General features: G+C 41.3%; 1 protein-coding gene across 10 annotated transcripts in view; it reads left to right on the forward strand.

The window, feature by feature from the left end:
- The first annotated feature begins 6,289 nt into the window (after positions 1–6,289).
- PUM2 (pumilio RNA binding family member 2) overlaps positions 6,290–22,919 on the forward strand; it is a 68,607-nt gene continuing 51,977 nt past the window's right edge. For 3 of the 10 annotated variants that reach the window (XM_074538041.1, XM_074538044.1, XM_074538049.1), the window contains exon 1: positions 6,700–6,804. In XM_074538041.1, the coding sequence (XP_074394142.1) occupies positions 6,724–6,804 (81 nt within the window). In that variant the 5' untranslated portion in view covers positions 6,700–6,723. Of the gene's footprint in view, positions 6,563–6,698; positions 6,805–7,012; positions 7,689–22,919 lie in introns of those variants that run through there. The other 7 variants (XM_074538042.1, XM_074538045.1, XM_074538046.1 and 4 more) reach the window with 6 other exon arrangements.

Raw genomic sequence — 22,919 nt, forward strand, 5'->3', positions numbered from 1 at the left:
TGTGTCTGGCATTCTACACTCACTGTGCTGTGCCTTGCTGCTCTGAAGGCATATTTGGCACAGAAGGAGGTTTGGGTTCTCTCTGTGGAAATGGGAACCAGTGGGTATGTCTTCATGCTATAATGATGAGTCAGAACAGAGGTCTGAACTAGCTCTGAGCTGATACATCTGTGCTCCAGTTTGGTATTTAAATGACGTGTCCAGTCATCTTGTTGCTTGTGGTTGGGCCCCCTTGACACTGTATAAGAACAGGAAATTCTTGTGAGCTTCAGGTGCAGTTAAGATAGAAGAAAAAATTATAGCCTAGTGATTACACCAGAAGAGCGGAGATGACTGCAGATATCCAAATGTTACCCTAAGCAAAGTCCACTGTCAAGGCTGCTAGTTCAGAGATCTGTCAGAAGAACCTTTGGCAATTGGGAGGATCAGTATTTGATATGGCAAGAGGTAGAAGGGTGTAAATGAACCTAAGACATGAAATTATGTAAGTCAAAGTACTGTTGCAGATCTTTCTTCTAGTTTATCCTTTGCACTACAGCTTTGCATTTTTGAAGATGCAGAGAAGCTCTAGCTCATGCAAGTTAAGTTAGTGAAACTTGATGCAAAAAAAATCTAAATTTGTGGATATGCTCTTAGGTTCTTAAAATGTATTTCCCTAAGAGAGAGAAAAAAAATGCATTCTTCCCACTCTTCCTTGCTCTGGCTGAATTATGTCATCCTAAGTGTGCAACAAACAAAAACCTCCCTATTACTCAGAGTTCTTGTGCTTGCTTCTATTGCTTCAGATATTTCTTTGAACTTTTCTCCCCCTTTTAGAAATTACAATGTTTACTCATTACTACTTAATATATGAAATTAGTGACAATTAATTTGATGCCCAACTCTGAGGTTTCATTCTTTGTACTATCATATTCAATCTTCAGCTCTAAGAGCCACAGACTGCTTCTATCATGGAGAGTTCCTGTAATTTAATTCTCCACTGGAAAGAAAAGTAAACTTTTATTGAGACAGGCAGGCTCTTTTTTTAAAGATAAGCATTGATGCCACTCTGTTGTGAATGGAGTGAATGTGAATAAAAAAAACAGCTGGCATTATTTCTGGCTTTGCTCTCCACACCTATTGACATTCATTCATGTACATGAGGTGATGTCATTAATGACTCTTGTAGTGTTACAGTGGCAGTCTCTGGTGGCTGTGACTCTGAGGTATGTTTATGAAGTTTGTTCAGACCTCAGCCAATTATGAGGGGATGAATGACTTGGAGACCAAAGCCATCCTTCAAGAGAAACAAGTCTTTTCCACCATTATAGCATAGACTTACTTAGCAAAGCATTTCCAGGAGAGACATTTCATTCTTGGGACAAGTTCATGTGCTGCAGGGCTGTGCACGCCACTCCCTGACACCTCCTCTAATGCATCTCTTTTAAATATCTTGTTCTTGTTTTGCAGAATTATTATCTTGCTAATAATGTCTATAGGAGCAATGGCCATGTGTGCAACAGAATGGCAAGCCAGCATTTTAGAACAGTAGTATAGTAATGAGTCATTCAAAAATGGGATTTGTGACAAAATTTACTATAATACAATTGTGAATTTTCTGTAGGTGCTAAACTAAAGTGCACTAGCTCAGTATGTTATGTCAGTTGCTGTCTAGACCATAAAAAACAGATCATGTGGCATTCCTTGAAGAAATTTACAGGTGCACATACAGGTAGGGGGAAACAAATGGAAATAATACCACAATTTTCAGGAACAGAGCAGACTGGCCTTTTCAGCATACTCAGAGGCTGGCTGTTGTCATATGAGTTTATGGGAATAATACTAGGGGAAGGCCTTTTTGTACCAGTTTTTGTGTTAAATGGGAAATTTGAAGGATAAGTAACTCAAAAGTGTTCTTCCCACATATGGGATTAAAAGCTTAAAACATGTAATTTTAAACATTAAAACTAGACAATGGATGCAATTGCATAATGTGGGTCAAATGTTTCCATATCAGAAGAGAGGGCTGAGACAGGCTGTGAAGATAGAGGGAACTCAGACAACAGTATCAGTACAAGGAGAAGCTGCAGAACCTGAGGCTGAGCAGAGGCTGGGCAGGTTAGTGGTCAGTAGCAATAGAACAGAAGCTCAGCCCTGGCTTAGCACATCAATGGCTGTGGCAGGGAAAGGCTGTGCTTCTGAAGCAATGGTGGGGCAAAACCATGCAGACAGGAAAGTCTCACTGTGAAAAGAGTCTGCAGCTCCTAAGCCTGTTTCTCCGAGGTTCTGGCTACAGATTAGCCAAGGGGGAGCCTGGGCTCACTGGGACAGAGCTCTTACTGCAGTAAATCTGCCTGTGTATTATGGTCACTGCCAGACTAAAACATGAAATACAAATTAATTCCTACAGCAATGCATCTAGCAGCATATCTAGTGACTGCAGCATTTCAGACTCATTGATTTTATCAATTAAGTCTCTTGACAAAATAGAATGCAGAACCCAATTCATTAGGTGCCTAGATTTGGTATGCAGTAGTGATGTAGGAAAGTTAACTTCAGGATGGGATCTGCTCCTGCAAATGCATGAAACATACATCCAGATCATCCTACTTTATCAAGATGTAGCTCACAAGGGACATGCTAAGGATATAAAGCACCATTCCAAGGCCCTGCTCTGGAACTTGGACGCACAGCTCCTATGGCTCCCGAGCTGCAGGGCTGTCCCTCAGTGAAGGTGTAGGTAGTTAACTGCAGCTGATGTTTCACAGACTCAGAGGATCACACATCCATGACTGCTCCTCTTAAGATGTAGGATGACAGCCAGACTGGGGATTAGACAGGGGATAGTTAGACTTGGGGTTTGGACTAGAGGGTCATTAAATCCCTTCCAACCCAAGGGTTCGATGCTTCTCTGACTGCAAGGCCAGCAAGCAGAAGATCTGAGATGAAGATCTGGACTTCTTCCCTGCAGAACAGACCAGCTGCAGCAGAGGGCAGCCAAAGTAGGCTGCTGATCTGGGGACTCTTTCCAAGGAAGTAATGCCTGTAAATCTTGAGCAAAGGAATCAAATCTGGGTGCTCCCCCCATCCTGGGAGTGAAGGATGTCACACACTCTGTTTTAAAAGAGTGCAAGTTGCATTTTTTGTGGAGATGGTTTGAGAGGGTCTGCCACATCTAGTTGTTTCATTTTCATGGCAGAATACCTTCGTTTTAATTAATACAGGTTAAATATTTGCTACTCTGATAGATCCAACAGCGCTGTTTGTCAAAACTGCTGGGGGACATAAATGTCGTGGCACAGCAGGATAAATTCTGTTTATGTCCAGAGTTTTAGGTCCTGAAGTTACAGAATGTAGGCCTCTTTATGAATAGGCTCTAGCTGAGCAGGGATGGTTCGAGCTACAGCTTTCAGTTTCTGTGAGTGCTCCTCAGTTAAGTGCCTTACCCAGGATGTCAGAGGAAGACTCTGGAGGAAGGCAATGGCATCCAGGCTTTCCATATCCTTGCTACTGTCTTACACTGTAGACTGTGTATCTTTTTAGTATTTTTCATTGAGGATACTTATTCACAGAAACTAAAGCATTACTGTGTTGGAGGAGTTTATCTGAAATGTCTGGAGTGTAAGCAGAGCCCAGACAGCTGTGAATACATCCTTAGCAAGAGGAATAGCTACGAAAAACATTTTGTAATGGACTGATATCAAGTAAAACTATCTAAAGCATTAAGTATTTTTAAAGTTTCCACTCAGAACAAAGGTAAGAGAGAAAGGCATTTATTGAACTATTTTAGCATGAGTCAAAAACTTTAGTGCCACTATCAAATTGTGAGATGTGTCATGGTGGAATTGTTTTATTCTCTTTTTTAAAAAAGATACTTTAGAAAATAATCAAATAATTGTATTTATCAGATCAAATCCCAAACTGATTGCACTTAAACATTTTTCTGTTTCATGATCAGGTTGGGTTTTTCTGAGAAAAAGGCACACTGAGAAGCCCACTGATGTGGAAATCATTCAAGCTTATGCTTTTCAAATGCACCTTGAGTTCTTTGTGAAGATTTGATGCATTATATAAACACTGATTATAATTATTGAGGACAAACAGGGTCCCCAGAAGGATAAGAGCTGGAGAGCTGGTATAATGCAGACCAGCTGCTGTAAGTGTTCAAGATGCCAAGAGCATAACAGGGTTTCCTTCAGTCCCAGCTGGTCTGCATGAAGGGAAGGGCTGGCTTGGAGGCTGTGACTTAGAGGCCTTCTCTCCTCAGTAAGCACAGGAATTGGCTTTCCAGCCCTGCAGCCTCCCTGGAGACAGCCCCAGGTGGCAGTGGGATGGGACGCTGGGGATCACAGAGATTAGCCACGTGAGTGGCAGCAGGCTGCAGACATCCGAGTATTTAGCTGACTAGTAATAGACTCAAGAAATCATTTTCATTTCTTGCAGAAATGTTTCTATCTTTATCAGGAGCTGGGAACTTTTATGTTCTTAACCATGTCTATAAATACTGAAAACAGTGAGGATTTTCTCCTTTGAGACATCTCTATTTTTAAGAACACAGTTGGTAGTCACAGACATCTCATCCACACAACTGCTGTGCCAGCAGTAGCACCAGTTCAGGTGCTATTCCTGCAGCCCCGCTCGGGGCCTGGACTCCCTGCGGCAGCGGGGCCTGGCTCCGCCCTGCCCGCACAGCCAGGGGTGGGTCAGCAGCAGCGGCGGTGCAGTGCCCACGGCACCCAGGGCCACGTTTGGTCTGAAGGTTTGATGAGGGGATGGTATCTGTCACTGCTGCAATGGAGCATTCTGTAACCAGGCTCTTGAAGAATGGCTAAAAAGGCAAAATAGGGGATTTTCTTGTGAAATGCAGGTTTTAAAATGTCACTGACATGCAGAGATCCCTCTAATTTCTAGGGGCTGCTGAATATGCAGAATTTATGCTCATCATGATTGAGGTTATGAACACGCAGTGCTGGCAATGCCTACTAGCACCAGACCTGTATTTACCAACAGCACCTCCATGCTGTACCAGTGATGCCATCTTTAACTCTCTCATGAGAAGGGAATAATTGGGTCTTTGCCCAAAATCACCCCACAACAACTATTAGCACAGCAGTTAATAAACTAGTAACTGCTGAGATGCATTTTTGTTTGGTGTTACACACACATGCAAACACACATCCTGTGGGTGGTGTGGGGACCTCAGGAGTCACCAGGGGCCACTGGGGACCCCTCAAACAGGGCTCACCTCCCCTTTGTCTCCCAGGCCCTCAGGTGGGCACCACCTCCCACTGTCACGCTTCCTGAAAGGCCTAAAATCACAGGATCACAGAACTGTTAGAGTTGTAAGGGACCTCTGGAGATCATCTAGTGCAGGCCCTGCCAAGGCAGGTTCACAGAATGTCTCCAGAGATTAGGATTTCATGGCCTCCCTGGGGAGCCTTTTCCAGTGCTCTGCCACTCTCAATGTAAAGTTCTTCCTCCTGTTGAGGCGAACTTCTTGTGTTTTAGTTCATTGCCACTGCTCCTGTCACTGGGCACCCCTTAGAGTCTGGCACCAGCCAGGCACTTCAGGCTGGAGGAGACTGAGGGGAGACTTCATTTCAGTCTTCAACACCCTCATGAGGGAAAGTGGAGGGGCAAGCAGCAATGTCTCCTCTCTGGTGACCAGGGACAGGATCCAAGGGAGTGGCTCGAAGCTGAGTCAGGGGATGTTTAGGTTACATATCAGGAAAAGGTTTTTCACCCAGAGGTTGGCTGGACACTGGAACAGGCTCCCCGGGAGAGTGGTCACAGCACCAAGCCTAAGAGAGTTCAAGAAGCACTTGGACAACATTTTGAGGCACATGATGTGACTCTTGGAATGTCATCCTGTGCAGGGCCAGGAGTTGGACTTCTTGATCCTGATGGGTGCCTTCAAACTCAGCAAATTCTATGATTCTGAGCACCTGCCTTTGACATATTTATATGCATTAATGAGATTCCCCTCTGTTTTTTCTTGACTGAACAGGCCCAGTTCCCACAGTGTCTTCTCATACGGGAAATGCTCCCGACCCCACATCATCTTTGTGGCCTCCGCTGGACCCTCTCCATTAGTTCCTTGTCTTTCTTGCACTGAGGATCCCAGAGGTGGGCACAGTAAGTGAGAGTGAGCACACCCACGCAGAGCCGGACACTGACGCTGTGTGCCGGCGGGAAGGGCAGGGACGGGGACATTCCCCTGCCGCGGCGCCCCCGCGGAGGGGCGGCGGGCGGCGCATGCGCGGCGGAAAGGGCCGGGGGCCGCCGCCTCCTCCCTCCGCCTCCCCGCGGGCCGGGCCGGGGCGCGCAGGCGCGGCTGGGCCGGGGCGGGCAGGGGCGGCGGGGCCGAGCGGCGGCGGCGGCCGGGGGGAGCGGCCGGGGAGGTTCAGCCGCGCTCTCGCTGTCCCTGTCCCTCCGCGCCATGTTGTTGTGAGCCCCGGGCGGGCGGGAGGGGAGGCAGGAAGGAGCGGCGCCCAGCGGGAGCGGCAGGAGGAGGAGGAAGGGGCCGGCGGGCGGGCAGGCGTGTCCCAGCGGCCGCTCCGGCTCCATCGCCGCCAGCCAGCCCGTGAGTACCCCCGGGGGGCCGGCGCCGCGCTGGGAAGGCCGCAGGCGGGCGGAGCGGGCGGGCGGGCCCCCCTTCCTCCAGCCCCCTTTTGTCTGCGGGCTCGGCTGCGCGCCGAGGGAGGGGAGAGGGAGGGGAGGAGGAGGAGGAGGAGGGAGGGGGCCATGTTGTGGCAGGTCACCGGGCGGCGCGGGGCCTGCGCGGCGGCCTCGCCGCCTTTGTGTCCGCCCGGGAGCGGCGCCGAGGTGGGGACAGCGAGCGCCGTGAGGGGCGGTGGCGCCGGGGGAGCGGGCGAGGGAGGGGCGGCATTGTGCGCTCGGGGGGGGCCGACCCCGGCCCGGCGGGGTGTGCGGGGCCGCGGTGGTGCCCGGGGGAGCCTCGGGGGCCCGGGGCAGACGGGGGCGGACGCAGCACCGGGGCTACAATGGGCTCCGGCTCGGGGGGAGCGGAGACGGGGGCGGCGCTCGGACCCCACGGGCCATTGCGTGGCTGGGATCACACGGGCTTTGTTCGAACGTACGAAAAACTTGTGTTATTTTTTTAGTGCTCTTAAAGGTAATAACCGCTTCCTGAGAGAGCAGCGAGAAGGCCGAATGCCTTTGGTAGCTGGTGGCACACAATGAAGCGCTAGGGTTTGATTCTGCTTCAAACCTGCCCGTGCAGACCACAAAAACAAAAAGTTGAGGAAAATGCCTCCTGTCCTGAGTGGCTCGTGCGTACAGCGAACAGTTTGGGGTTAATTTCCGTGGCAGTTATTGTGCAAAGATTTTTGGGTTTTGTTTTGGCATTGTTTTCTTTCGTGTATTTCCTGAGGTCAGACCCTTATTTCTTTGAGAGAAAATATTTTGGGACGGTTTATATTCTTCTCGTTTACAGTTTGTAGCAAGATGGCTTAATACCAAAATGTGCAGCGTGTTTGAGATGTGATAAAGAGGTTCTTATCACCTGATTTCCGGATGCTTTTTTCTGAGCAATGTGAATCAGTAAAACTCTTAATTCGCCTAATATTCCCTGTATATGCTGCCTGTTAACAAAATACTTTGAGGTTTATTTTACTTTCTCTTTGTTGCATCTCCACCGAGAGATCAGGCCTTCGTAGTTTCAGTGAGCTGGTGGTGTAGCTCTTCAGGTATGTGGGATATGAATGCATTTGAAATATAACAGCTATGCCATGTTACCGTTTTTACACATAAAGCATAGTTTTGTGTTATATTTAGTGACGTCTAGATTTAGAACCAGATGTTAACAACAGTCGCAGTTTTGTTGAGAAGCTGAGGGAAATGTTGCCTGATTTGCTCAACAACTCAGTGTCAACACGAGTATAAATATGCTAGGGAAGTGGGAGAAGCAAACTCACATTAAAGGGGAAATGCTAATTTAGTGGCGGTGTAGTTTGGGTTATATGGGTGGAATTGACACCAAATCACCTGACAGTTTTCTGAAGTGTTCAGAGTTGAAAATTTGGAATTTGGCGCAGAAGAATGGTTAGTAGGCAAATGCATGTGAGAAACTGCTTGATAATGCACATTCTGCAGTTTATTATGTGGATATTGTGCATAGGAAAGTCCATGTTATTTGAATACTCTTTTTTCTGCATTAATAACAATGGTTTGTTTTTATTTTTTTCACGGAGTGTCACTCTGTAGTAAAAAATCTTCTGTGTTAGGGATGTTGGCACAGCGCTGAGGCAATTGTAATTGTATCTGCTATCGTGATTGAGCTAATGGTGCAAGCAGTTGGCTGAAAGAGCTGGGCTCGCCTCCCTTTTTTTGAGAAGATGCCTCTTGTTATGACAGTTTGTATTAAATCTTACAGTGGATTGTGGAGTACACTGAAGTCTTTATGTAGCTGTTTTCCTTGGGTGTTCCTCTGCAATGCTCTCGGTGGGCCAGATGTGCATGTTTAGGGCAAGTGTGTTAACAGAACATCAGCTTGCTGAAAATGTAAACTAGATCTGATTTTTAAACAGCACTTTCTATCTCTTGCCCTTTTAGATATTGCCCCCTCTCCTTCATTTAGTGATATTTGAGTGTACTCTGAATAATCAGCGTGTGTGGAAGCATTCTCCTTGATAATTTCATCTTTTGCTTTGTACAGGGGTTTCCAAAATCCCCAAATTATTAGACCAAGTTTTTATACACAGAGGCAAGTAAGCCAGTAGAAGGTTTGAATTCCTGCTTGTATGTCTTCCTGCTTTTTTTTTTAATGTGGAATTATATGAAAATCAGCTGTCTGTTGCACTAAGAAGAAACCTAAATTCTCTTGAATGTTTATTTGTTGAGAATCTCCTGTAAGATGAGGATTAATACATTGAATTTTCTTTTTACAAAGTTTGATAGAAACTCTACAGAGGAAACAGTATAAGACAGTAGACATGAAGTGTAAGTGCTTCTCATTGTGTGTGTCAAAAGTGGAGGCATGTAAGAGAGTTACCTGTCTTCTTCCTCTTCGAGTAATTTGGGTGAGAATGTTTGCCTCATTGAATTGGGATTTCCCCACCCATAACTGTTGTCTTGCTTATTGCACATAAGCCAGTGCCCAGGCCTTTGTCTTGGCACTGAGGAAAGAAATCTTTTCTTTAAAAGCTCCTGTAACAAATAAACCAATTGTGTAGTGTTGCTAATAATGAAGTTGGAGGCACTTTACAGACATATAGTGGAAAAGCGTTTTAAATAGCATCAAAACATGTAAAGAATTCCGTTCCAGCTGTTTCAGTGTCATTTCAAACAAGTTATATACAGTTTATACAATGGCTTGCATGCTGAAACTTTACAGCAAGATTTAGTTTGGATCTCACTCAGAGTACCTGCTGTGGCTTTTAGAATAGTAGGCAAGAGCTCATATGTGAAATGTTTAGTTTACAAATAAAGACTACTTTTCTCTAAAGATTATATTTCATTATTGCTTAACAAATACTTTTTCTAAACATGGTTATTTAAGAGCAGTTGTAGGTATGTAGAAGAAATACATCTGAGGAGGTTATGACAACCATCTTAGGAGTTAAGAAGAAAATGCCCAAGTCCATAGCAAATGCATCTCAGTAATGAGCCACACTAGATTTTTTTGCCAGTTCTCTGTGTATGCATCTCTTTGCACTAAACTTGAGTGGTGATATGATCTGCTGTCCTCTGCAGGCTATGCTAAAAACACATCTGCAGCCTTTCTAGGCAGGCTTTTTTTTTTTTTTTTTTTTTTTTTTTTTTTTTTTTGTACCTTGGACTAAATAGTCTGGTTTACATTTTGTAATTGTGATTATTTTTAATTTAATTTTTCATGCAACTCCAGGATAGTTTGCCTCTTGCTTCACTGAGGTGTTGGCAAAAGTCTCAGTTACAGGTAGTAGATCTGGTTATCTGTCTTTCCATATAATGCTTTCAGTATGTAAATCCTAGTGGAAGTGGAGTCATGTCAAATCTATGTGTTCATAACTTTGCTCTTAGATTTCATCCATGTTTTTTTAGGAAGAATTTTGGGTGATGGATTAAGCTAGTCATATAGTGATTTTGCATGGCTGATAGGAAGTTTCATGTAAAATTAGATCATAAATCTCTTCAAAAAGGAAGTGAGTTTTTAAAAGCTGCATTAATTCTGTAACTCTTCACATGTGTGTATTGATTAAATACAAAGCTAGACTTGCTGGAAATGACTTTGTGTAGTTGATCTAAAAATAAGAAGTCTAGCTTGAGTCCTATATTTCCAGTGTCTTCTGCTTGTCTCCTCTATGATATATATTGTTTAAATTTAAGTTCTGGCATGGCACAATGATGAGTTAATAGTCTGAAGAAATTGCAGAACTTCTGTCACTACAGTATTTTGACAATAAGCAAATACCTACTGTAACAGTACTGATAAGACAAAGTAGGTTTAGATCTTGCATTACTCACAAAACCAAGATTGCTCAAGATTAAAAAAAATACTACCATATAACTGTCTATATATTATATTTTTCCTTAAAGATGTGACATTTGGTAGTCTGTAAGATTCCATGAAAAAGGTAGAACTGTGTAGAGGGATTAAAGGACTGGTTTATTTTGTCTATATTTGGGATCTAAGTGTTGTAGTCTGATTAAATATCTATCCACATATGTTAGATTTTAATTGGATTTGCCATTTTCCTCTAGCATGAAAAATAAAACATTTCTAAGAGTTGAATTTTTTTTCTCCCTTAAGTACTTATCTGAGGTTGTAGGTGGTATTTTGTGCTTTATTTATGTCCATTCAGATACCAAGAGGCTGATAATACATCAGTCCTGGTAGATTAGGAATGTGTGGAGATCATTAAGTGTGGGTGTTCAGGCAGGGACAGGTGGTTTTTCCTGACAAGGTTTTGTCGATGCGGGAGTGTTTTGCTGCCATCATTTATAATTGTTTCAAGCCAAGTCTTAAATGTTTCACAAGTGAGCTGTTGAATTTAATTTTAATCTGAGTCTGAAATCTTTGTTTTGTGAAGACCCCCACATGTACTGTTGTGTGGGTTAGAGACCTTTAATGTCAATTACTATGTTAGAATGTTGTGTGGCTTAACACATTTGAAAGAACAATTGAGACTGTGGTGTAAGAGTGAGATGTAGTTCCCATAGAAAAGTTAGTTTTCTGTGCTACTTTGATACATAGTCTCCTAATTATAGAATCAGACATAGCAGTATAACAGAATTAGTGGTTTTACACATCATGAGTAATAATGTAAAAGAAACTGCTGCCTTTGTGATTGAAAATTGTATTTTGATTTTTTTAGCAAGGAAATACGTGGGCAAGCATTTATAATGTATGGAGCTCTACCATTTTAATATACTATTTTGTAAAAACCTCTGTGGTGCTTTTTTTTTTCTTGTAGAGTCGTAGTTTGGCAGTGGCATTTAAGATTTAAAGTTTAAATCAGTAAACATATTTCCCAATAAGTATTGTTCTTGTATTGCTTGGACTTCTTTTGGTTTTTTCCAGTCCTAATTTATTAGAGCTATATATTTAAAGATATGTAGGAGAGCCTTTTTTGTTATTAAAAGTTTTTCTTTTTAGCTTTCTATGTGGAATGAGCATTTTTTGTGTCCTGCTAGGCATGGATGAAGTGTCCTGGCTGGAGATGAGGGGAATGACGCATTGGTGTGGAAGCCAGTGGGGCTGCAGTAGGGGTTGCCCCACCTGAAGCAGCAGCTGCAGTAACAGCAGGGCCCAGTTCAGGTGCAAGCACTCCTCACACCGTCCCTCTGACTCTGGTGTCAGCTGCTTCCAGTGCCCAGGTACCCCTCAGTGAAGGTTCCCCATGCCACAGCTGGAATTTCTTCCAGCAGCAGGCTGGAGGGCAGCTGTGCCTGGCAAACCCTGCTGGCCCACAGGAGATGGGATTCATATAAGTCATCCAGGAGGTCGTAGATTTGTTTTTCATTGAAACAGTTGCTGTGTTTTGTGTCAAATCCACATCTTTAAGAACAAGATGTGTGAATTAAGCTGATTTTTCAATGCTGTAATAATACAACCTGAAACTTACCATTCATTTTGTTAAAGCAGTTATGCATTTAACTGCATAAAATAATTTTGAAATGTTCAGTTGGAACCATTTTTTAACTTGCATAAGCATATCATATTTCTCTGAGTGCCTGTTTTTTTTTAATCAGAACATGATAAAATAATTAGTTTTGAATTTATGCAAACCAATTGGTTCAGTTTGAAATGGCATTCTCGCCTGGTGGGCTTTATGAGAAGTAATATGCATTTAGTACTGAGTCTTAGTTGTTACACTTAGAGATAAGAATGTTTTATTCAGGTGAAGTAGAAATAGAATTAAGTGTAGTTTGAAATGTAACTTCCTTTTGCATATAGTATCCAAGAAGAAAAACAAAATCCAGTCTTAAGTCTTTTGCCCTCAAATGTTTGACACAGCTTCCCAAGTTTCTTTCAAAAACTTTTGTTTGGATTTAAAGGTAGGAATTGCTTCCTCCCCCAGGGTTCTGGTAGCGTGGTGCAGTTTAGGTCCACAAGGAACTTCTTACACCTTCCCAAGTACTTAGGGACTGTACATAAAAAAATGTAGTAAGTACTGGAGCAAATGTAAATAAGCAAAATTTGCTGACCTCACAAGCAGGAATGCCTGTTGTGTCTTCATCATCTTCTTCACCTGTTCTTTCTCATTCTTTGATTTCTTTTGGCATTTTGTTTCTGGCTTTCCCTTTTACTACTTTCTTCCTCTTATATTGACCTACATAGCAAAATAGAAAACCTTTTACCTGACATCCTGCTTCATGCTGTATCACGTTCTTTTATTACTTGTGCAGAACTGTAAAGCAGTTTTGTAAATCTAAAATTTGACAATATTTTATTTGTCCATTTGGATGCACTGATAGGCTGATAGGTTGTGTAGGTAAAATTATTCCCAGATAAGTAAGTGCTGAATAACAGTTGCATCTCCCTTCTGCCATCTGCTTTCCATCCCTGGTGATCAGAGCCATGCCTTTATCAGAAGCTTTGTTTAGTTCAGTTAGGTCCATCCAAATACTTCTGGATGCCTCTTGCAGGTGACTGCCATGAACCTCATGTGTGTTTTCTGGTAACTTGAATGGGGGGTGCAGAGGAGCTACTCTTAATTTTTGAAGTGCTTCACTGGTTCTGTGTGTTATGAAGATTTGGTGAAGGGGAAGCTGCTCTTTGCTGTGCATTATCCATGTGGGAATAGTAGTTTTCACCTTACTGTCATCATCATCTTACTGTTGTGCCATTTTTTGACTCATTTGCTCTCCTTCTTCAGTAGCAATATAAACCAGCAGAAATCAAGGACAGATCAGGGGACTTCTCCATTTCAATTTTTTGAATTGTGTGTACCAGTGTTCTTTGGGATTTAGTTAAGATGAAGGTTACTGTTTTGTTCGAGGTGTTTCTGGTTTTTCTGGATTTGGGTTTTTTTTTTTGGGGGGGTGCTTGTTTGTTGTTTTTGTTGTTGTTTTAGGGGGTTTTGTTTTTGAAAACTATAGAGTTAGATGTACCAAAGAAATGGGTTTTCTAGAATCTGTATTTATGCAAACAGTGGAAGGAGTTTAGCTAGGATTGTGTTCTCTGTCTACTACACAGACTGTGTAGGTTAAAATACTAAAAATAGAATTTTTTGTGCATTTAAAGAAAAAATGGAAAGAAAACTAATAGAAGCAAATATAGTAGATAAATATCTTGTAATGTCTGATGTTCAAAGAATCACTGGCTGGTTTGGGTTGGAAGGGATGTTAAAGATCATCCAGTTCCAACTCCCCCACCCTGCCATGGGCAGGAACACATTCCCCTAGATCAGGTTGCTCAAATGCCCATCCAGCCTGGCCTTGAACACTTCCAAGGATGGGGCATCCACAGCTTCCCTGGGTGCTGATGCCAGCAGTGCCTCACCATCCTCATGGTAAAAAATTCCTTCCAAATACCTGCTGTAAACCTGCCCTCTGCCAGTTTAAAGCCGCCTACTGTTGCCCTATCCCTCCAGTGCCTTGGTCCAGCTTTCCTGTAATCCCTCTGGATACTGGAAGGTGCACTAAGGTCTCCTCAGAGCCTTCTCTCCTCCAGGCTGACCAACCCCAGCTCCCCACCAAAACCCCAAGAACTTCTCCCCAGCATTGTGCTCCATGCAGTTTTTCAGGGATGTGTTGCAGGGTGGTAGAAGTGCTGCAGCCTTCTTTGAAGTGTCTCCTTGAGAAGCTGCTCAGAGTGAGGCCACAGGAGCAGCCATTTCAAGTCCTTGCACACACACAGGCCCAGGGAGCTCAGCAGAGGGACAGGAAGGATCCTGGTGTGATGAACTCCAGCCAGGTTTATTGCATCTGCAGCGCCAGAGGGAGCAGGGATGAAGACAGCAAGGTTATGTAGGGGGGCAAAGGGCAGTGGCTTACAGGGGAGACTGGGCTGGCCACCAGGGCTACCACAACCAGTGAGGAAACAGGGAAAAGAGAAACCAGGGGAAGTTTGGGGAAAGGAACTGGGATGGATCAGTGTTAAGCAGGAGTCCATGGGGGCATCCTTTCTGTCTGCCCAGGTTGGGAAAACTCTGTGGTAAGTCTCTCCAAGGCAATGCTCTGGGGATTTTCCTGAGGGGGAAGGATTCAGAGGATTCCACAGGGATTGTCTTCTGTCAAGTAAGTACCATGAGCCTGAGGCCTTAATTGGGAATTTGAACTTAATAGAGAATGTGGAAAAACCTTATATCCACTTTGATACTAGAAGATACCTGATACTTTCTGAGTGATGCTGGGTGATACTTAGAAGTGAGTTGAAAGAGTTATTGCAAGCAGTTAGACAAACAGGCCAACTTGGTTGGAGTCACTAATGGATTGTGAATCTTCAAATGAGTTAAAATGCTAAAGATCTCTGTAGGAAAATAAGAAGTTGATAAATATACTTCATTAACTGCAAGAAATGAATTTTTGGGAAGACTACTGAAACATTATGTTGGTCCTCTGAAAGCCATCTGAAATAACTTCAGAAAAACTGAACATAAGGCAGACAATTTCTTTACTAAAGATAATTACTTGTCTACTAGGATATTTAATTTTTACTGTGGTTAAAGACTGAGGAGTTACTTGTCAGTGCCCCTGATAAGGAGTTATTGAGGGATGAACTGTGGGAATTATCCCTGAAGTGTCAATAGTTGGAAGGCAGTTAATGCCATTAATAAGATACTTTAACTTTTGGTCAGCTCTGAAGTGATCAAGTAGTTGGATTAGATTATTCCTTCCAGCTGAAATATTCTAAGTTAATTCACAGTAGCATTGTAGGCCTTTGATTGCTTAGAGAAAGATCAAGTGGGTTATCCTGGAGATCCATGGTAGTATTGAGGCTTAGTGTACCTGAATTTGGAAATTACCAAGACTAATGAAAGAACTCCAGGTGGCACAAACATTTAAAAGAAGAGGAGGAAACTCAAACACACCACAAGTGGATTCAACACTTGGTTGAAATGGAAAATTCTTTTGCCAAGTGTCCACTTGACACATCGGTGTCCAAATTAACCAGCCGCTGGCTCAGAACTAACATCATTGTTTTACAGAACATTTCAGCATAAGAGGCACAGAAACATGCCAGTTGTTATTATTCTCAGTCTGATGTGTTCATCTATATCTGCTTCAGCTGCACAATAAAAATTGAAGTGGTAGACAACAGTTACTAATGGCCAGCACTTCAGAGACTTGAACTATTTTGCAGGCAGAGGGTAAGTCTCTAAACAATAATTTGCAGCATAGAAGTGAGCAGAGGCTGGAGGAACATGCTTTGCATGAGAGGTAATAGCCAAAAACCTTTGGACACTCAGTAGAGTAGTCGTGCATGCAGAACTCCTCAGTACAAGATGTCAAAGCCAGCATTGGTAATTTGAGTTTGGACACCACCATTGGCATTCTCCATATGAAAACAGCAGTGACCATCCAGTCACTGACAAGGTTAAGTATAAACTCCTTAACCTAGAGATAATCATCCCTGACTGTCATTAATCTTTCTTTAAAATATTGAATAGTGAAAAGAGTTATAAAGGATAACAAACTAAGTATGAAAGCTATTTCACTTGAGGCTTTGACATTTTTTTCTTTCCCTCAACATCAAAAAAGCATTTCAGTCTCTGGTAGCAGAGCATTTGAGGAAGACTGCTGTGTGCTGTGGCATGATCCTTTTGTTCACATCCCCATGGGGCTGCAAATAGGTTAGTGATCTGTTTGTCATAAATTCACCTCATTTCAGGAATGAAGAATTGTCTAGGATAGAAAGGTTTAGTGATCATCAATCAGTATGTAATATTTGGATTTACAGAGAAGAAGTTTTTTGTAAAGTCAGGATATATTTTCTAGAATGTCAGACTACTTGCAGATGTTCTTCCACATGCTGAAGCAAGCAGCTACAGCAGTGTGATACTGCCCAGGCTGCTTGTCCTGTCTTTTCCTATTCAGCTCCATCTACTTCCCTCCCTCATGGCAAAGGTAGTTTAACACTTCATTAGTTTAATCTGAATACTTTAGGTGGTGAATTTTAACATAACCTGGGTGGTTTTGTATCTTGCTTTTGAAGAAGCAAGAGATCATAGGCAAGACTGACAGAGAAAAGTTTTGGCTGTTGCAGCCTTTTCCAACAGTCCAAAGGGTAGTGGTGCTATAAACAAAAGAACATAAATTGTGTCTTTACCCAAAGTTTCAATTGAGCTGCAGTTGCTGCAACTCATTTGTGTTAGAATTGACAAACATCTCAAAGTTTTGTGAGTGGCTGCTGTAACAAAGAAAAACTCTTCCTTTGAGGGGAAGAGGAGAGAACAATGGAAAGAGTCTTACTGAGTTCAAGAGCTTTTTGGTAATTCTGTGGTCTGGAGGAGAAGCTGTATGTTTCTGTATTTGTAAGTATCCATCCTGACTTCCATGGGGGTCTATTAGAACTAATATAGCCATGAGAAAATGTGTAGATGCTGTTAAACCAGCAAAATGTGCAGATACTTAACAGGATGAAACAGACAATTCCTACCAAAAATTCTGCCTTGATTTTTAAATAAGATTATTTTGTTTGTTGTTCAAGTAAGGTAGACTGATATGTTTGTGCAATAGAAATTGGGAAAGCATTTTCCCATATGAGACTTCACAGCCACGTAGCCATTCCTTGAAACAGTGAACATAATCTCTTCATTCAGATTGAAAGCAACATAATCTGTTTCCTGACCTAACAGTGGGAATTGCATTTCCTCAATCATTAATTCTTCCTTTTATAAATTTTACTTAAAACTGTCCCTAGAAATCTAAATATGCTTGCAGTCCATTTTTTTTATTTCCAATCTTTTTTGCAACTTTTATTTTAGCTTAAAAGTGTAGTTGTGAAATAGAACAATTTTAAAGTGATTTCAAACAAATTTTCATCAACAGATTTTTAAGACTTTTTCAAGTGTTAATCACCTATACAACACACAAATACTTTGTTAGTTTTTCATTGTAATAGCTCAAGTTTTATCTTAGCTGATTGATGAGGTGGTTCTCCCTGTAAACATAACATCCCTCTGAAGCTGTTTGGAAGATCATTTATTTCTGTTTCTGCAAGCAAGAAGTTCTCTAACAACTTTTTTTAAGTATTATCTTTGCATGCTTGGGTTTGCTCTGGTTTAATTTTGAGTTTGCCATTGTCATCAATTAGTTCCAGTAGCATTTAGCTCCACCAAACTAGAAACTCAGATTATGGTTGTTGAATGTACGATTTAAGCTGCTTCTCAAACTTGCAAATAACTAAAACTTTCCAAGCCTCACAAACTAGGAGAAGAAATCTTAGACTGGCAGGATTTTCCATTGTGCCTAGAGGAGAGCTGAGGGGGAGGGAATTTGATTCCTGTTTTGGAAAATCTGTTCCCTGATAAAAAACCTAGTTCAATAAATTCTTGGAGAGATTTTTCTGTCATAGTAGTGTTGTATGAGATGGGGCAAATATTGTGAGTTTTTTGAGTGAATTGTAAGGTTGGAGGGTTTTTTTCTGTTAAAATATTAAATGTCTTGCAATTTGATTAGTGAGCTGTCACCTTATTGCCTGCCTGCTTGTGACCATCAGTTTGGATAGCAGACATGACTGGAAAGAGGAAATATGTCTGTCTTTCCCCTCTCTTTGATTTGAAGTAGCTGAAAAAGGAGTATTTTGTGATGTATTGCACGTGGTTTCATGTACTTGGACTGAAAGAAAAGCACTGAGAAATTTTTGGTGATAGGCTTTAAAGCACTTCCCTAGATAGAGAGAGGAAAATTACAGTGCTGAATTTTGCAGATACTTGGGTTGTATTTTTAGTATTTTCCAGCATGTAGTGCATGGAATAGGCAGCTTAATGTGAACTGTCATCAGGGCAAGGAAAAGGAGAGTTATTGCAGTCACCTGACTGTGCAAGCAAGTTTGTTCTGTGTGACTTCTGTTCTTTAGAGACTTTTTCTTAATCACTCCTTCCAGTCACATTTGCTGGTTCTGTGTGTCTGCACAGTTTCTGACCTTTTCAGCAGCATTTCAAACTGCAGTGATGGTTTCAGCCAGTGAGTAACTTGACCAGTTTCCCCCCGCTGCAGATTCTCATGTGGTGTCAGGTGGTGAGCTGCTGCCTCCTGCACATGGACTCTTTGTTAGTTGTGTCTTTATTAAATATCTTCACCAGTCCTTGTGCTGTCCAGCATCCTCCTTTAGAGTTCCACCTGCCTTGCTTGATGTCTCCAAATACCTGGCAAGAGTTGTTGAATGTCTTCATGTGAATGACTGCTTTATCTCACTTCTCCAATTTGGTTTCTTGTTGTATCAGGCTTTGTAATATGTCTTACAGTTCTTTGAAGCAGAGTCCTTCATACTTTAGTGCTTATTCAGTAATTAGCAGAGGGAGAGCCTGGTTTGATATTACAGCAAACAAATGACATGTGGTCAACTGTGCATTATCTTATTTACATATAGATAAACTTTGGTGTGGGTTGTGCAGCAGTGGCTCTGCACAGAGTCCATTCAGGTCTGTGAGGAGTTACTGGCAGCAGCACAAACCTGAACTGTAGTGCTGCTTCCAGAGGAGGTGTGGGCTGGGAGTGGCCTTGGAGCACGGCAGGGGAAGCAGAGACCTGAGCTGGTGCTGTGTGGAGCCAGCTGGAGTTCTTTTGCCTTCATTCCCATGTGCTCCAGGTTCTAGGTGAGATTGTGAGTGAGGCCTTGTTCTAAAAATTGTTATTGTGTAGTGGTGGAATTTTGTCCTAAAGTTAAAACTTGTTTTAGGCATTCTAGGAGAGTTTTGCATGACATCCAGGTGGTGGGAGCCAGAAAACCTGGGCATATAGGTGCATATAGGCTTTTAAGCCTTTTGCATTTGCAGCAAATTTCTTGATAAGTTCTTATCCATTTCCTTACATTATTCATGGTGTCAAGAAAATAGAAATGTGGGTTAGTGGTAGTTCTTTTGCTTAATCTAAGTTCTTATCTGTGGGTTTAGAACGCTGTTTGCCTTTTTTAAAATGTGATTTAAAATTGGTGGTTTTGAAAATGTGACACTGCTGTATTGCACAGAGGAGCTGCATTTAGCTTTCTGAACTACCTTGACTTGGTACCGTGACATTAAAGTCAGGGTGAAGAAGGCCCTTGTGTGCCTTTGTGAAGAGTTATGTGAAAGCTTTTTTCTCTTCTGTGCAAAGATGAAGAGAAAAGCAAAGTGGATAAATAGTGAAGGGAAGCCTGTAGTTGGGTAGATGATTTCAGGGAATGCTTTATTTTTTGTGAAGATGAATAATCTGTAATTTAGACATCTAATCAGAGATTTTGCTCATAAAATCACCGTCTGATTTTTTTTTTAGATAATAATTTAAATGTGGGTTGTTTCTGTTCACAATTTCTGCTGTTGCCTGCCCTACATATTGTGTCTGTTCATGTACTGATAGCGGCATTTACCTGTAACTGCTCTTAAATTTTTGGCTTCTTAAATGAAAAAGCTGAAGTATTTGGGTTTTAATCCATTGAAGCACAGATGTATCAATAGCAGTCTTTGAAGCCTGATTTATTTTTTTACTTTTGTTTACTGTCATTAAAGGTATAAAGTCTTTGATGTTATTTTAGACTGTCTTGTACTTTCTTTGGAGGACTATGCCAGCCAGCACTTAATGAGATATTAATGTCCAAAGCTAGGCTGCAACTCTTAGTGAATTAGAAGTGATGCTTAGTGAGGTAAAAGTAGTCTCTAGTTGTGGTTTTTTAGAGTTGGCTGGGTTTTCCAGCTTTTAGGCAACTGTAGAAATCTACAGGTAGTTTAAATTCATGTTGTCCAAAGAGAACATCCTTAGAAGACAGCTGAAGTCATTGATAACAGCAATTTCTTTTAATGTCCGTTCACCTGCTGTGGGCAGATAAGTAGAAGACACATATACTTCCCTGTAGCAAGGGAGGAACTAAAAAAATACACTAAAAGAAGTTAGTTTTACTATTCCCTGGCTCTTCTTGAAGTTATGCAGACTTTAAAAGCACAAAAAAGTTCAAGGTGGATTTTGAAGCAGACTGACACACACTTGAAACCTTGGAGTTTTTCACTGTTGTTTTATGCTGGGGATACAGAGAAGTTGTGTGTCATGTCAGCGCCTTTCTTTGCAAAAGCTGGTTATTTGTAGTGGAATGAGTAGTCTGAAAATTCCAGGGTTTTTGTTCGTTTGGGTTTTTTTTTTTGTACTATCAGCTGTTCAGTTAATTGCATAAGAACTAAGTAGTTTCATCTCTGGTTGTAGCACCCACTTCGAGAAGATCAGAGTGTGTTGGTATCACCTAGTTTCTTCTTGCTTGCTCAGGAGGGGGAAAAAGAAAGCAAAACTGAAAGGCCAGCATTTAGTTCAAATGGTACTGGATCGTGAGGGAGCAGAATTCATAATGCTGGAAACTTCTGAGCAGAATTACTGGGAGAATTTCAGTTTTTCCGTGTAGTGTTACTGAGAACGAAATCCTTGAGAAATTAATATTCTGTGTGGCAAATGAATCTTCCATATTCTGGAGGAAACAAAATGAAAGTAAATGCTCTGAAGAAGAGGATTGTCACTTGGCAGTTGCCGGAGGTGGGAGGAATGTTTGTGACACCAGCTCTACAATAACACAAAACTGTTTCCTGCAAATTGTGTTAGAGGCACTTCTGGGCTTTCCTCAGCCCCACTTTTAATAGGTGTGGTGTCCATGTGTATGTGCATTGAAATGAAATAACTTTCTTCATATAAATGATACTATGTATAAATGAGTTCTATTGCATGGGATTCCTTAGGATCACATTAAGATAATGTTAAAACCCCATCATTTGTCAAACAGAAATTTAAAGTCTGGGATTTTTTTTAACTTTTCAGACATTTGTGTACGGGAGATGTTCTGTTTCAGATTCTTTGGTAATAAACAGAAAAGCGAAGATAGTTGAGATTTCTAAAGAAAGCACATCAGCAAAAGGAATATTGGTTAAAATGTAGAAAATTAATTTTTGGAAACTTTACTTGGTTTGAGGCCTGTGGATTCCAGAGTTCCAGTTCTTGTTAACACATTTAAGACAAGCTTGTTGACTCTATCAGAATGAAAGCTATGTTTCATTCATCATTACAAAATAAGCAAGATAAATTGTCCCTAGTTCCTGCTTGTGTGTAGATATCTTTAGAGTTTATACAGAGTTTTCATCTTCAGAAAAGGCAAAGTTTTAAGCCTGTTTTTAATAGTATATAGCCTAGAAAGCATTCAAGGGGTTTTTTTAAGTTTTTTAATTTACTAAATAAAGTTTTTGAATGAGAGCAAATGATGAAGTAATGAAAGCTGATGTCTCAGAACAGCAGCAGATCAAATTAATGTCACGCTTCTGTATAGAAGTAGCTGGATTGTTATTACTCACTGACAGAGCCTTTCTGTGTAGAACAGGATAATCATGGTTAGAAATTTGGCTCTTAAATTCCTCTAAACTTCTGTTAAACCACTTGTAGCACTTGCTACTACTACCAGAAAGGGGATGCTGACTAACCAGCTTAACAAGAAGTGTAGATATTTAAAATAGGAAAAAAAGAGTTTAGTCATATGCATATAAGTAATCAGCACCAATTAAATTAAGCATGTTTAGACAGAAACTGCAACTCATATTTCATTTCACAGCTTTGTTTTCAAATTTCTGAATATATTTAGTGTCTTCCTTTTTTGTTTCTGGTATACTTATGAAGGATCATTGGAGTGAGAGTTGTAGAATTGTGTGCAGCAAAGGAGGGTGAAGAGTCTCACCAAACTACATGGAATTTGTACCTAAACTATTTCATATTGATAATTAAACCTGTATGAAAAAAATTTCTTGTAAGAAAAATAGTTCTTCAGTTTGATTTCTGAGCAGTAAGGGACCAGTCAGCTACTTTTTTAAAGAATTACTTGTAGCTCATTTAAATAATCTAAAAGGTGTATGGGAAATATTATTTTAATCACTTGTTCTAATTAAATTTTTAAAAATATTTTCCTGTTTACAGAAGCTGTCACTGAACAAGTTTTTATGGGCTTTTTCTTCCATTTTGTAAAATTATGTTACATTTTATCACATTTCTGGATTTTTATTTTGCTAACTTCCATTATCCTCCCTGCTGTGCTGTACATTTCTTAGAAACTCTTTTGAATGGATAACTAAGTACACAGTTAAAAAACTGAGAAACCTGCTAAGGTTATTTAGTCTAAACTATATGCCCTGTTAATGTAGGAATATATCACTTCAGCTTTTCAAATGGTGCAAACAGTGCAACTGTTACCAATGGTTATGAAATCTGGTTTGAGTACAAACATATTAATTTATGTGAGCCTGGTGGCTCTGCCAGTATTTGACTGTACAGATTAAAATCCTGAGCTTGAGGACATTTGACAGTAGTTTAGAAAAACTTGTACAAACAGTTCTGCCAGT

The sequence above is a fragment of the Zonotrichia albicollis genome, chromosome 3 (genome assembly GCF_047830755.1).
Source record: "Zonotrichia albicollis isolate bZonAlb1 chromosome 3, bZonAlb1.hap1, whole genome shotgun sequence".
In the NCBI taxonomy this organism is placed as follows: domain Eukaryota; kingdom Metazoa; phylum Chordata; class Aves; order Passeriformes; family Passerellidae; genus Zonotrichia; species Zonotrichia albicollis.